Below are 13,835 nucleotides of genomic sequence, written 5' to 3'. Positions count from 1 at the left end.
CTCTTTATTATTGAAACCCAGGGTTCGGGTACCTCTAAATAAGAAAATTTTCTGACATTAAAAAAAATCCTCTGTAAATCATTAAATTTCCATCTTTTACATTGATATCCTAGAGGGTTTTTATTCAAAAATTAATTTGATTTCCTCCTATTAAAAAAATCACAATGAAAAAAGGCACATATATTTAGTTTGATATCAAAGGTATCCCAAGTTTTGACAATGAATTCTCATTTCTCATCAAAAGTATGATCAAATCAGTGCATTCTGTATATGGTTTAAAATGGCTTCAGGACTTTGAGTTGCATCAATCTTAAGAATCCCTTCAGAGTTATCTATCTGAAGCATATCTAACTGTGACTGCAAAAGTGTGGCTGGCATGAAATGTTTCCCCTCCGCAGCACGTTTCTCTAGCCGGGCAACAAGCACCTCCACTTGAACATTCAACAAGATGAACTTTACTAGACTACAATAGCTTCCGGGCTCATAGTTAGAGTCAGCTGCTCGGAGAATTTCTCTGTATTGCTTCTGCAGAGCAGAACATCCCAGTATCACTGTTTTTCCATTGATTATGTTCTCTCTCAGAGTGTCCTGCAGGGTCTCCAGCCAGGGAATCCGGTCTTCATCTGAAAGAGGAATCCCTTGTCGCATTTTTTCTGTCATGTTGAACATATGACAATATAGAAAATGATGAAGCTAATCATGATTTAATATCAAAATCAAGAACTGGAAGCTTCATGGTCCATTGAATTATGGACTTACCCTTGTTTGCGTGTGAGTGGTAATCATCAGCATCAAGAAAATCACACTTCAAAGCTTTGGCTAGCATGGCGCCTATAGTGCTATTGAAGCACATAATGCATTAGCAGTCATGATGCTGCTGATAAGATCATGAACAAAGAAAAGGAAACAAAAATGTGCAGCAAAAAGAACAATATATATATGTTAAATAAGAATGAAACTAGAGATGTTCTTCTATAACACAATAGATTTCAGTATCAACTACCTTGATCTCAATTGAAATATCACATGAATGTGGTTGTTTGATAAGGAAACACAATACGACAAGAGCAACAAATGTACATGTATAAGATGCATAGGGTTTTATCAATACAATCAATTTGTACATCATCAACAACAATGTCATTCATCAAAGGCATGAGAGGCAAAAACACATTACATTTTGAACATAGGCTAACTTTGATAGGAGTAGAAGTTGAACAGTGCAAGTTGTGACATTTCCCCCCAGAGTAATTGTCAGGTGTTGTTGGGCTCTATCATCCCAAAAGTTAGATAGGGGTGAGGTTTTCCCTCAACACTTATATATTAAAACCTAGCCTTTTTCCAATTGATGTGAGAAAATTCAACAACCTCCCCTTCACACACCGGGCCATTAGTTTGACATTCCTCACAACCATCCATTCAGAAAAACAAGGGGTTACTAGTTGGACTTTCATGTTAACCAATTACTAGTTGTTGCAATCAGATTCTGATATCATTGTTAAGGGTTATTGGACATCTCCCACCCAAAAGCTAGCTCAAGGGGTGAGGTTTTTCGTTACACTTATATACTAACACCTAACGCTTGACAATAATCATTCAATTTCAACAATTTACATGCTTCATTCTAATTCCATGCAGAAAATGACCAAATGTCTCTCTTTTGGTAATTTATGCCTCACCCATACTTGCTCTATTAACTCTACTTGCTTTTGTTTAGAATGTCGGCTATTAAGGTCAGGTAGCTGTGTATTGCTATGCCACCACATTAGAAACCATTGAAATAGATGCAAACAGAAAGAGGCAGTGAATGCCAGTCATGCATGTTAATGTAGATGTTCCAGTTTCCACCTTACTAGAGCATCCAATAAGTCAGTAGTTCCAATCAAATGAAAAGTAATTAAAGTAGGATTTTAACAGAAATCTATTAATGGTAAAGCTGATGTCGTAGTATGGCTAAGTGACTGAGAATTGGTGCTGGCATTGAAACAATCGTGTTTTTTTAAGGTCTTGAAACTTTAATGCCTTTTGCAAATTGATGTATGGCCTTTATAAGAAAGCATTTGATGACTAAATACTAGAGATTAAGTGCATGGATTTTTACAATTCACGCTGGTGGGCCATTTGAATCTAGACAATGCAGTTGAAACTTTTCAGCTGCTTAATTAAGATGAAATATGAACAGCATCAATCACACAAAGAATGGATTGTTTCTGCAATACTTCATCATTAATCTCCTAGCACAATGTAGGCTACGAAGATGATCTCCCCAGAAGCACAAAATTTTGTGGTACACAGGTGAATCTGCCCGTGAAGAGCTAAACATCACAAACAACAATACTACCACAAAAGTGAGCCTCATATTTCATTGGTATCAACGAGATACAACTAGTCAGTAACATTTCATAATTAGATGAAAGTTTGTTTCAATATAAAGTGAGAAATATATATGGTTGCTTATTGTACTTGACTAACACTGGTTAGTTTGAGCATGCATTTGGCAATGTCTAAAGTCCTTTGATACATTCAAAAGCTTTGTAGTGCTTGATTGAAACTGATAAAAGCACAGCTTGGAATCTAACCAGCCTTTGAAGTATCTCAGAGGAGCAGTTCATATGTTCATTTCTAAAACCAAAGAAAAGCAATTTTAATAGGCGCTTTTGCAGCAAGCACTTTTCCCCACCAAAATTATTCATTTCACAGACCTAAGGAATAAAATTTTGTCCACTTCACTCAATTCCAAAGTACTTTAAAATCATCTCTATAATGAAATCTTATAGACCTTAGATGAATCAGAGATTGCTTTTGGACCATCCAAAAACACTTTGTGTCTGTATTATAGTGTTTGTTTGAAACAGATAGAAAATCACATTTAGCAATCAGAAGAGCACTTGAAAACCTTGAGAAGCCTCTGATAAGTACAGAATAACACTTTTGGAATAAGCACTTTTCTCAGAAGTGCTTTCTAGAAACGGTACCAAATCTCAACTTTGAGAATCCCATCTGCCTAACCAAAGCACTTTCAAATAACCAAAAACACTTATTGTATGTACTATAGTATTTGTTTGAAACAGACAGAAAAGCACATTTAGCAATAAAAACAGCAATTGAAAACCTAGAGAAGCCTTTGATAAGTGCATTTCTACAAAGGAAAAACAGTTTTGGAATAAGCACTTTTCTCACAAGTGCTTGCAAGAAACAATCCCAAATCCCAACTTGAGAATCCGATCTGCCTAACAGAACTTTGAAGACACCCCACTTGAGAATAGACTACAAACATCAATATTTCAGATTCCATGCATCAAAAACTCAACAACATAACTCAAATGAATCCCAATTCTCAAAGCAAATCAAACAGATTCAAATAAAGCATAAAAACTTACGATTTCCCAGCGCCACTGACGCCCATTATAACAAATGCTCTCCCTGTGAAGAGCATAAAAAGGGTAAACATGAAGAAATGAAGAGGATTCTATCCATTAACTTGAAAACAAATAAGGAAAGAAATTACCTTTAGGATCAGAACCCATGTTGAGTTAACAAAGAAGATGATGAAAGTTAGAAAATTTAGCAATGAGCCCTGCCAGCTCCAACCATAAGAATCAAACAAATGGACAATTTGAGTCTGACAATATGATAAGAGACGTCAATGACTTGTGAGCTTCTGGGTGGCACGTTTTTGACCTTTTCAGATGGCCCACAAGTCAACACCCAAATTTTAAGTTAATTACATTGCTACCTCTGATATTTTGTGGAAGAAAATTTCCCTCCAATTTTGAGAAACTAACGCGGATAACCCCAAAGACAGTTTTATCGTTTAGGAGTGGTAATCTATATATAAATAGTAGATACTAATAGATACAAATAAATAAATACATTATTATATAATTGAATGTTATTTTATAATTTTTAATACCCATAATTTATACAAAAAGTAGTTTTAATCATTTAAAGGTTATTAGTGTTACACGTACAAAAATTCTTTTTAAATATACGATTCACTTTTATGATAAAGTAATTTGGTATGTTTATATATAAAAATTGTAACAATACTAAAATCATCTTATTATTTTATATAAAAAATTCTATCCATTAAACCAAAAAATCTCGTTGCACCTTTTATAAAATCTAGTTTAGAGGCCAAGCTAACTTGGTTTGAATTTATTGGCCTATGAATTTGAATTGAGCCACAAATTTAAATTACTAATTCAAATTATAAATTCTAATTGATTCAAGCCACCAATTCAAACCAACTTAAACTATTGATTCGAGTTAAATCAAATCAAACATCTCTTAGTTTAAGTTCAGTTTAGTTTAAAAAACAAGCCAAATTTTTTGACTTGGATTCAGTTTAAATTTGAATTAAAAGAATTTAAGTCAACTGAATCGAACGGAACTAACTTTCATGATTAAATCGGCTCAGATCATATTTAGGCTTATTTGTTTATAAAAAAAAAAAAACCAAATTAACATAACTATTTTATCTTTGCTATTTCATTTTTAATATTATTATATAATTTTAAATTAATGAAAATTAAAAAAATAAACCCTTTGAGTAATCAAATTATAGAATAACCTACTTATTTCCTTTTCATTTCACCATCACCCCTTTTTTTAATCTCATCTTATAAATAAAGGTGTCAATAATATATAATTATATGTTTAGAAATAAATAATAATTTTTAAAAATATTACAGATATTAATGAACAATTTTAAGAGGTTTTGAAAAATTTTAAAAAGGTTCAAGGTGTTTTTAAAATTTGTAAATTTTAATATATTCCTTGATAGTTTAAAATTGACACTTACACACATAATTAAATAAAATACAATAAATTAGAGATATAAATATTATATTACAAATTATCGGCTCTATAATAATATTTTCAAAATATATAGAGGTTTAAAAATATTTTAGATATTGATATTAAAAAAACCACTTATTTTCAAATTATATAAAAATCAACTTATTTTTCTTTCCTTTCCATTCTTACCTCTTTATTCATCTCTTTTTATAAGTGCGTGCTCATAATATATAAATATATGTGTAGGAGTAAACTGTAATTTTCGAAAATATGAAAATGTTGATGATTTTTTAAGTGCAATTTTAAAAAAGTTTGAGATTGTTTATAAATTTTACTATATTCTTTAATATTTTCAAAAATATAAATGTTATATTATAAATTACTGATTTATAATAATATTTTAATATAGGTAAAAGTTTAAAAATATTTTTAAAATTTATTTATGAGTTTTTAAATATTTTAAAGGTTAAATTATTAATTTTACAACATGTGAACTTTATTGGATGATAATTATTTTTTATTTTTTAAAAATTAATATATAATAAAATTATTATTTTATTTTTACATTATTAGTTTTTTTTAAGTAGCTCGGGTTTGTAGTATTTATATTAAGAGTAATATTATGTGTATTTATTTTTGATACATAATTTATGTACATAATGATGTCTCATTATTTAATTAGGTGATTTTAAAACATGTGTCATCATATGATAAAAAAATATCTAATTATATGATAATTCTTCATTTATGTATATAAATTATGTATAAAAAATAAGTACAAATAATTTTATTATTATATTAACTATGGTGAAAAGTGTTTTTAAGCCGAACATTGGATAGGAAAATGTCAGTTCCTCGTTTTAGTTCGACTGAATCGACGTAGAAGTCTTCGAACCTCAGGGTCCAATTAATCAGGCATAGATAGGTAGCGAGTACCTAACGACCAGGTGTCTTTCAAATCAGAAACACTGTCTCTTTCTTTCAAGCTCGGATACAACACGGGAAAAAGGAAAAAGGAAAAGGAAAGTGAGAGAAGAACCCAGAAAGAGACTGCTCGCTGGTCAGCCTTGGCTTCATTTCTTTATTGCCACAAGCATTTCATTTATTATTATTTATTTACTTGAATAAAAAAATGGGAAAATTTTTATAGGCTATATTTGTTTGTTGTTCTGGTTTCTTAGGTCAATTGGGCAATGGGGTTTCGTTCTTTTTCCAAAATTTGTAAAACTGTTGAGAAAATTTCTGCATTTTCGAGTAATGTAAATAGACAGCAAAAGGGTATTTGGAATTCTGCAAAAATTCGAGTCCTTGACAGGGGATGCTGGGAAGCAAGATTTTTGGAGCAGAAGGAGGGTTTTAGGGCAACTGGGTTCACTGATTCAACTGTGCAAGGAAATGTTTTAGGGAGATTTAAGGGAAATTCTGTGCAGTTAAAACGATTCTTTGGAAGCAGTGCAGGTAATGGTGGTCAGTTGGATAGAGATTTTCTTGCGCAGTTATGGATTGCTGATAGGAAATTGGAGAAGTCTAGAGATAAAAGAAGAAGAAAAGTTGTTCAGAGTAAGAATTATGGTGAACAGGTTTATGATGCTGGGCCGCAAGGAAGATGGTTTTCAGGTTCTGCCGTCCCAGAAGAAAATTCTTATGAGCAGGGTAAACCAGTTCTGCGTCAACCTCCAGTTAGCCAGTCAATTACTGACCTTTTCAAACCTGCATGCCCGGAGGAGGTGAATTTGTTTTTCTTATGCTTTATTATTATATGATTTTATTGCATGATTTGATATGATTACTTTACACAGTGTGAATACTCTTTTGTTCCTTGGATGCCTTGCAAAAGCATCAGCAGATTGCATTTATAACATTACAGTTATTAAAACATTACTGTGTGATGGTTATAAATTTCTTCAATAATGCATCCTTATTAAGTTTCTAATTCCCCACTTAAGTGGATAAATCCTGTCATATAAATCAAATGTCTGTGTCTGTGTTTTTTAGTTTTTCCATTGGGGTATAATAGGGGTTGGAGGGGTGGGGCATCATTTTAATATGTTTTTTGACATGCACGAATTTTTTATGTAGTTCCATTGAGTATTACATGGCATTGATGTAGGACCTGTAGTTGGGACCAAAGTTGTTGATTTCATTATTGTGGCAAAGCTCTTCTTTATCAGATTCATGGCCAATGATTTGGCAATTCTGTGCCTGGGTGCTCTGTGGATCTTATTAATGTGATTCGAAGCTTGGTTGTGGTCAGGAGTGTCTTAATTTAATTACTGCATGCGTGCATATCCCTGGATGTATGATTTTACTTATTTGTATAACTTTGCTGAAGCATGGTTTCTTCATGAACACAAATATTTCGTGTATGCATAAGCACTATACTGCCATTTGCTTTCTAGTGTTTATGATTGGTCATTCAAGTCAAGAGTGTCAGAACTTTATTTCTACATGTGTGCATATGCCTGCACATATGATTTTGCGTATTTGTATAACTTTGCTAAAGCATGGTATGGTTTATTCTTAAACACAAATTGTTGTGTATGTGTAAGTAGTATGCTGTCATTTGCTTTCTGGTGTTTATAATTTGTTCATTTTTGGTTCAACTTATTTAACTTTTACATTTTCAGGTCTATTAGCAAACTAACTACTCTATTTATCATTTCTTGAATATTTTAGGTCCAGGTTGCTCCTCTTCTTGCACGGTCCAATTTGCTGATTACTAGGGACATTGAGTGGGCCAATCTTGTACTTGGTTTTGAGCAGGTGATTTTTCCCCAACTAGTTTTCTCTTGCTTTCTTTCTTTCTTTCCTTCCTCCTTCCATCCCTTGTTTTCTATCTTATGTTTTATATACTTATTTTTTTGAATCCATGTGCCTGCTCATACGGCTCGGTGGTTAGTGGTTCACTTGGAATTGAACAATCCTTATTTTGATAAAATGAGCTGTTACTGTGAATGGATTCTTACATGTCATTGTATGTTGTGTGTCTGTTGTGCTGTTTGATTTTAGTGATTGATTTGTAATTTTGAGGTTAGCTCATGGTTTAATAATGAAACAAGTGTTAGTTTGACTTATTGTTATAAGGTCATATCTGTGCCTTTATTGCTAATACTTGTTTTGGTATTTTAGGAGAACCGTTATGCAGTAGTAGATGTATGCTATCCTCAATCGGTAAGTACCCAATTTGTTTCTTCCCATCCTTTTGAACTTTGAAATATTGAATCAAGTTATAAACCAAAAATGCTTCTTAGTGTAGCAGTCTAATATACTTCCTGGTGTTTACCTTATGCAGCCAGTTGGTTTTATTCGTGAGCAGAGTAATGTCATTGCTAGACAGGTATATATTCTTTATACTTAATCAGTTTTAATCATTTTGTTCTTTTTCAAATTGTGTGGAAAGGTAGGACAAGATGACATACTGAGCATATCAAAACATTTTTTGCTTTGTGTGACAAATTTAAAAACTAATCAACTTGTTGCAGCTTTCAATCTTGTAAGACCTTAAAAATTTAAAACCCAATAAAATAAAATTCACCTGGACAGTTATTGTAGTATGCTACTGGAGCACTTTCTCTTCATCTCGTTTCACGAAGCAGGAAAGACCACTTCCTAGGGCACCTTCAGTTGGTCATCATTTTGCAAAAACCAGAACTCAGCTGTCATACCAGTTACATAGGTCCTTTACACACTATATCTGTCCACTGAATGTTTTTGAAGTCATTTTCCTAGAATTTCAATGTCCAAGCTTCAATACCCCCAGACCATCAGAACTTGGAAAAGAAATAAAACTTTATTTTAGTCTACAACATTACTAGTTTGTTCCTTGTTTAGATTTGCCCAAGGTAGATCTTTCCGAAGTTTCTCTTATGTTGACGTTTCAGCCTTGGAGTGTAAAAAATGGCAAGAACTTTGCTGGGCACTCTTAGTGAGGGTGATCTTTTCTCCCTTTTCTCAAATATTGCTTCCTTGATCTTGCTTTTAGACCTTGTAATAATTATTCTCACAGTGAAGTTGTTACAAATAAAGCCCATCAACTGTGAAAGACCATGCGACTAGACATTGGGATGCTACTAAATTTCCATGGCTTTCTTATTTGTGATTCAATGAGAAAAGCAAGTGGAAAAATTGTGGAACTAGTTTACATTTCTGAAGAGTCGACCTTACTACCACCAAAGAACTCTCTATAGATGCTGGCTGCTTTTTTATCTGTTCTTAGAATGTACTCTATATAGGTTTTTTATGGTTCTTTAGGTTACGTTAACGTCTTTCACAATCCTAGATTAAAATTAGCAAACCTATTATCTTCTTCTACACACATTCTTTTTTTGGTAATAAAGAATTATAGCGTTGCTTGTCAAATCATTATAACTTGGATTCATTCATATACATTTTAGCAAAAAGTTCATGCACCTCACCTGCCAATTTCATTGGTCCAGAATCTACATATTGAGTTTTCTCCCATTCTACAGGAAGGCAGATGTATCGTTAATGTATAATGTCAATATGATGTGTTTACATCATCTTACATGCTGTTTACAAGTGCTAGAGCATGTATATAATTTTTGGGAATAAGGGAATACCAACATGGGCTTCCCCCAAGAAACTGATAGCAAGATGTTAATATTAATATATATGGCCTACTAGTAGACAGGCCCTGTGTTTTATATTGGATCATTACTATGTCACATTATAAGTTTAAATATTCTGATGAGTTTAGGCATGCTGGTACTGATGTACCGAACCACACTATTTAGGGAATCAGATATAGCAACTTCATTTCTTATTTATGTGTCAACTTGATAGTTTTGTTTGCAATGGATTGGTTTTATTTTATGAAATCCCATATGCTGATGCTTTCTGCAATTTTCTGCAGTTGCTTCGTCTGAGACGTCCTTTTGTTGCTTACATAACTGATGGAATGGGTAATGAACTTTTCAGGGTGAGGAATTTGTGCAGATTTCTTTTTGAACTAGTGCAACAAGTCACTAGGTGCCTAGTTTTCATTCATTGCTGTTTCAGCTTTAAGGCTTTGTTTTGTCACATTCAGGTCCGTAGGCCTTTCTGGTGGATAACCAGTTCAATTTATGCTGAAGTTAATGGTAAGGTATGTGAATTAAGCATTTTGGCATTGCAATAGTTTAAGAAATTTCAAGTATCTATACTGCATTTCAGTAATTTATGCTACCTGTATTTGTTCCTCACTAGGAAATTGGTGTGGTTCACAGACGATGGCACCTTTGGAGGAGGGTGTATGATTTGTACCTAGGGTAATTTAAGCTTGCCAATTTTTTTTATCAATGTGTATTAACATTTTCTAGTCCTTTCCTACTGCCCCAACCAACGGGAAGTTCAGGCTTTCCTTATGTGACTAGTAGATGTCCCTATTTCTGCCCTTTGTCATCGGGCTTTCATGCTGAACTATTTGATTTTGCATCATCAAAAGCATTAAGTTTTTAATCATGTTATTTGTAGGAACAAGCAGTTTGCGGTGGTTGAAAATCCAGGCTTCTGGAATTGGACATTTACTTTGAAGGATATAAATGGGGAAGTACTGGCTGAGATAGATCGTGATTGGAGAGGTTTTGGTTTTGAGGTTCGCTCTTTTCCTTTTAGGATTTTCTACCACTAATTACCTTCTGGCCTTTGAGCATTATCATTTCTGTCATTTTTTGTCGTAATTGGACACTGTTATATACTCAAATATTGCATGAAACTACATTTGGCATCAAGTGGTGGTGTTAGCAATACCATCATTATTGTACTAATTGCATCTCACACATAAAGCAGAGTGAATCCTCTATCAAACTAATGAAGCTATTTTGTTATATGAAAGTAAATCAAAATCAATGCTGAATGTTTTAAGGCCATGAAAAAAATGTATACAAGGAAATTGGAAGATCAAAGAAATTCAATTTGTAGAACTCTGTACATTATATATCAATTGGTCTTTAGTTTCATACAAAGTCCACTCTTTATGATTTCTTTTGACATATTGGATGTAAAATTTTTTGAGTTTAGCAAAAAGGGTTCAGGACAAGTTGGATATATCATTTTTTTATTTATTGACTGAACTATTATATTTTAGTGAGCAATACAGATTAAGGTTTTAGATATGGCTTGATGCAGATTAAGTTGCATTCATGTTATCCTGATCAATTTTCTATTATTATTTCCTCAATGTAAATCAGATCTTTACGGATGCTGGTCAATATGTGATCCGATTTGGAACTGCTGATTCCAGGTCCAAGACTGGCCCCGCTAAAGTGGTAAGCACCATACCAGCGAATTGATCTTCTTATCTTAAATCCATTAATACAACATTTTTGTTCTGGACAGATTCAAGAGTTGGACGTTACTCGACCTTTAACCCTGTTGGAGAGAGCTGTAACTGTTGCTTTAGCTATATCTCTGGATAATGATTATTTTTCAAGGCATGGCGGCTGGTAAGCTTGTTGGTTGGATCTTATAATGACGTAGGTATTGATATAACACATTCCCTTGACAGCAGCAACACAACTGCTTAAGCTATAAAAATTTATTTCTTTGTATGATTGTGGCACTTGAGCTGCATCTCCCAGTCTACTGTTGAATGTTAAATCAATCCTGATACAAGGACCCAGAAGCCAAACTTTCCAGTTGCTGTCATGAGTGGTTTACCATGTGTTTAATTTATGCAAAATGCATTCACCCCTGATAGACTATCAAAGTCAGCGTTTTAAGAAATTATTAAACACCTCTGTTTGTGTAAAATATGTTAAAATTTACAGTTAGGAATTTCTAGTCTTTTTATGGGAGTTTAAAAAAAAAAAATTTCCCTTCATAAAACATGGGATCATCACCATGTTCTTCAACATATCACTCACCTCTAATCTCCATAGATCTGCAACCATCCCCAAAAATATAGCAGCTCTACCTGTCAAAGCCAAAGGTAGTGGCAGAAGCTACTTAACTACATGAACCATGAAGTTCGTACATTTGCTGGGCTTCTTTGTTGAATTACAAATGAAAAAAACTAATGGTTGCTGAGTTTGTGATTACTGTGGGTTTGGTAAATTGATTATGGGAGGTATATTTTTAGATTTCAAGAAGAGAAACAGGAGCAAACTGGGAATTGAGAAAACTTTTGTGGGAAATCTTTGGGAAAATAAAATCCTGGAACTTTGCAGGAAAAATTTCGGAAAAATATTTCTATCGAAACTTCTGTGTTTGACATCTGTCTTTTTTTGTCTTTTCTCTCTATCTTCTTTCTCTTCTCTTCTTTTCTTTTCTTTTTGCTTCAATTTGTTTGATTCAAGCTTTTTAAGAGAAGTCAGCCTCAACACAAGAATCATTCGAACCTTCTGTATTGTGCTAGGCTGTAAAATTATATATCCTGGTTAAACTGGTGGTCCAATTGTTATGATATGTCTATTTGGTGTCAACATTATCATCATCCTCATGTTAGTACAAATTAATTGTGATATCAAATGTGATGTATAAAATTATTGTTTATGTCGACTTACAAGATATACATGCTCTTATTTTGATGATAATTGAACAATATTTTCACAGTTGTTTCAAATTTATACATATGCATGTGTTAGCTTATTTTGCGTGAAGCATGCTACCTATTAAAATTGGTAACCACTTCGTCTATAAGGCCCTCACTTACGCATGTGGGGCTTGGCTTAACTCATGAAGAGTCGCTTTAGGATTTTTCTTAGAAATATGAATCTTACTAGGGTTCTTTTAGGAATTAGAGTCTTAGTAAAAGTTATCTTAGGGAAAAATATTAGTGTATAAACGTATTATTCTCTTTTATGAGGGATATAACGATTTATTAACAAATATATTCATTGTAACGAGAGACGAGGAACTATTGAAATAATATTAACTTTATTAGATGTAATCTTGTTTTGGGTGAACCCAAATAGTGCAGTCTTTCTCTTCACTGTTTGTGTGTTTGTTTGCTTCACATACTTTAGTTCATTCACCACCTGTATAAAATTTACCAAGTTCTAAGTTCTATAATTTCTTTCTTTAGCCAAGTGCATGTCTTAATTGATGTTAACTCGTATTTTTGCCTCTTCTCAATCATTCACCATGTGTCTGTAAATGCATTTTCTATTCTTGACTTACCATGCTGATGATGTTTGTTGACCACTTATGCTTGTTTGTTAGGGGACTTCCATTTATTGCCGTAGGTGAGTAACTCTCCCCGCCGTGTCCTTGGAGAACTGTTTTTCAACTTGGCGATCCAATTCCATCTTTGCGGAAGGTATTTCAGAGAAGATCTCCATCTATACTTTCGGTTTCTTATATTGTTACCGATACTGTTGTTGATAGAGAAGATCTCCATTTGCCCTTACATTTGTATTATTTCTAGGTTGAGTTCATAAGCAAAGTTTTATTTTATGATGTGTTTGTACTAGAAATTGGTTGAGCAAGATTTGATACCCAAATCTTATCAAGATCATGAGTTTCGAATTATCACAAACTGTTCATAATATATAAGTAACCCTAGTTATGTTTCCAGTAATGATATTGGAGCAAACCATAGGTTTGAGTATTGTGTATCATTTGTGAATGAGTTAGAGTTGAGTTTTCAGTTTTATGAATATATGGGGATAGATTTTTAAAGTAGATTTAAGATTTTCTTTATTTAATTTGTATAGGTAGATCAACGTAGTAGATTTCGGGTGATACTGTTCACTCAATTGACAATCATTCTACAAAACGACAATGCCATTCATTAATCGACTCTTGTTTGGGTTTGTTTTTGTTTGAATTTACCTTTACTTGTTAGAATATTTGTAGGTCATTCATTAGGTCTATTCTAGGCGTACACAAACCACATTATAGATAAAGTTGGATTTGAGTTTAATTTAAACATGGTTAGTTTGTTCGAACTAGTTAAAGATGTTACAGGTTGCCGTCAAGATGAATAGTATTGCAGAGGGAGATTCGAATTGAATTGGAGTTAAATTATTGAATTAAAACTGCAACATGAATTCAACACGAAATGAGCCAAAAACTAATTCAAGTCAAGATGGTAT

At 33.1% G+C, this 13,835-nt stretch overlaps 2 protein-coding genes across 4 annotated transcripts; one reads left to right on the top strand and one right to left on the bottom strand.

Moving 5' to 3' along the window:
* Positions 1–165: 165 nt before the first annotated feature.
* On the bottom strand, positions 166–3,637 carry LOC123209270 (gluconokinase-like). 2 transcript variants are annotated; one of them, XM_044627183.1, is made up of 4 exons: positions 3,509–3,637; positions 3,381–3,423; positions 760–839; positions 166–653 (listed from the first exon to the last, which is right to left on the bottom strand). In XM_044627183.1, the coding sequence occupies exons 1-4, from the start codon at positions 3,525–3,527 to the stop codon at positions 250–252; spliced, it is 546 nt and encodes a 181-aa protein (XP_044483118.1). In that variant the 5' UTR covers positions 3,528–3,637; the 3' UTR covers positions 166–249. The 2 variants fall into 2 exon arrangements, with proteins under 2 accessions (XP_044483118.1, XP_044483119.1); XM_044627184.1 differs by lacking the exon at positions 3,381–3,423 and having other exon boundaries at positions 3,509–3,527.
* A 1,978-nt stretch (positions 3,638–5,615) lies between these two features.
* LOC123196570 (altered inheritance rate of mitochondria protein 25-like) lies at positions 5,616–13,318 on the top strand. Of its 2 annotated transcripts, none has more exons than XM_044610627.1 (12): positions 5,616–5,860; positions 5,982–6,527; positions 7,477–7,563; positions 7,930–7,971; positions 8,093–8,137; positions 9,674–9,739; positions 9,848–9,904; positions 10,006–10,067; positions 10,273–10,393; positions 10,989–11,066; positions 11,137–11,243; positions 12,961–13,318. In XM_044610627.1, exons 2-12 carry the CDS (start codon positions 5,994–5,996, stop codon positions 12,989–12,991), a joined length of 1,230 nt encoding a protein of 409 aa, XP_044466562.1. In that variant the 5' UTR covers positions 5,616–5,860; positions 5,982–5,993; the 3' UTR covers positions 12,992–13,318. The 2 variants fall into 2 exon arrangements, with proteins under 2 accessions (XP_044466562.1, XP_044466567.1); XM_044610632.1 differs by having other exon boundaries at positions 11,137–11,277.
* Positions 13,319–13,835: the final 517 nt, after the last annotated feature.

Source organism: Mangifera indica, chromosome 2 (genome assembly GCF_011075055.1).
Source record: "Mangifera indica cultivar Alphonso chromosome 2, CATAS_Mindica_2.1, whole genome shotgun sequence".
NCBI classification, from domain to species: Eukaryota; Viridiplantae; Streptophyta; class Magnoliopsida; order Sapindales; family Anacardiaceae; genus Mangifera; species Mangifera indica.
Note: the sequence above shows the minus strand (reverse complement) of the source record. Positions and strands in the feature narration are given on the sequence as shown.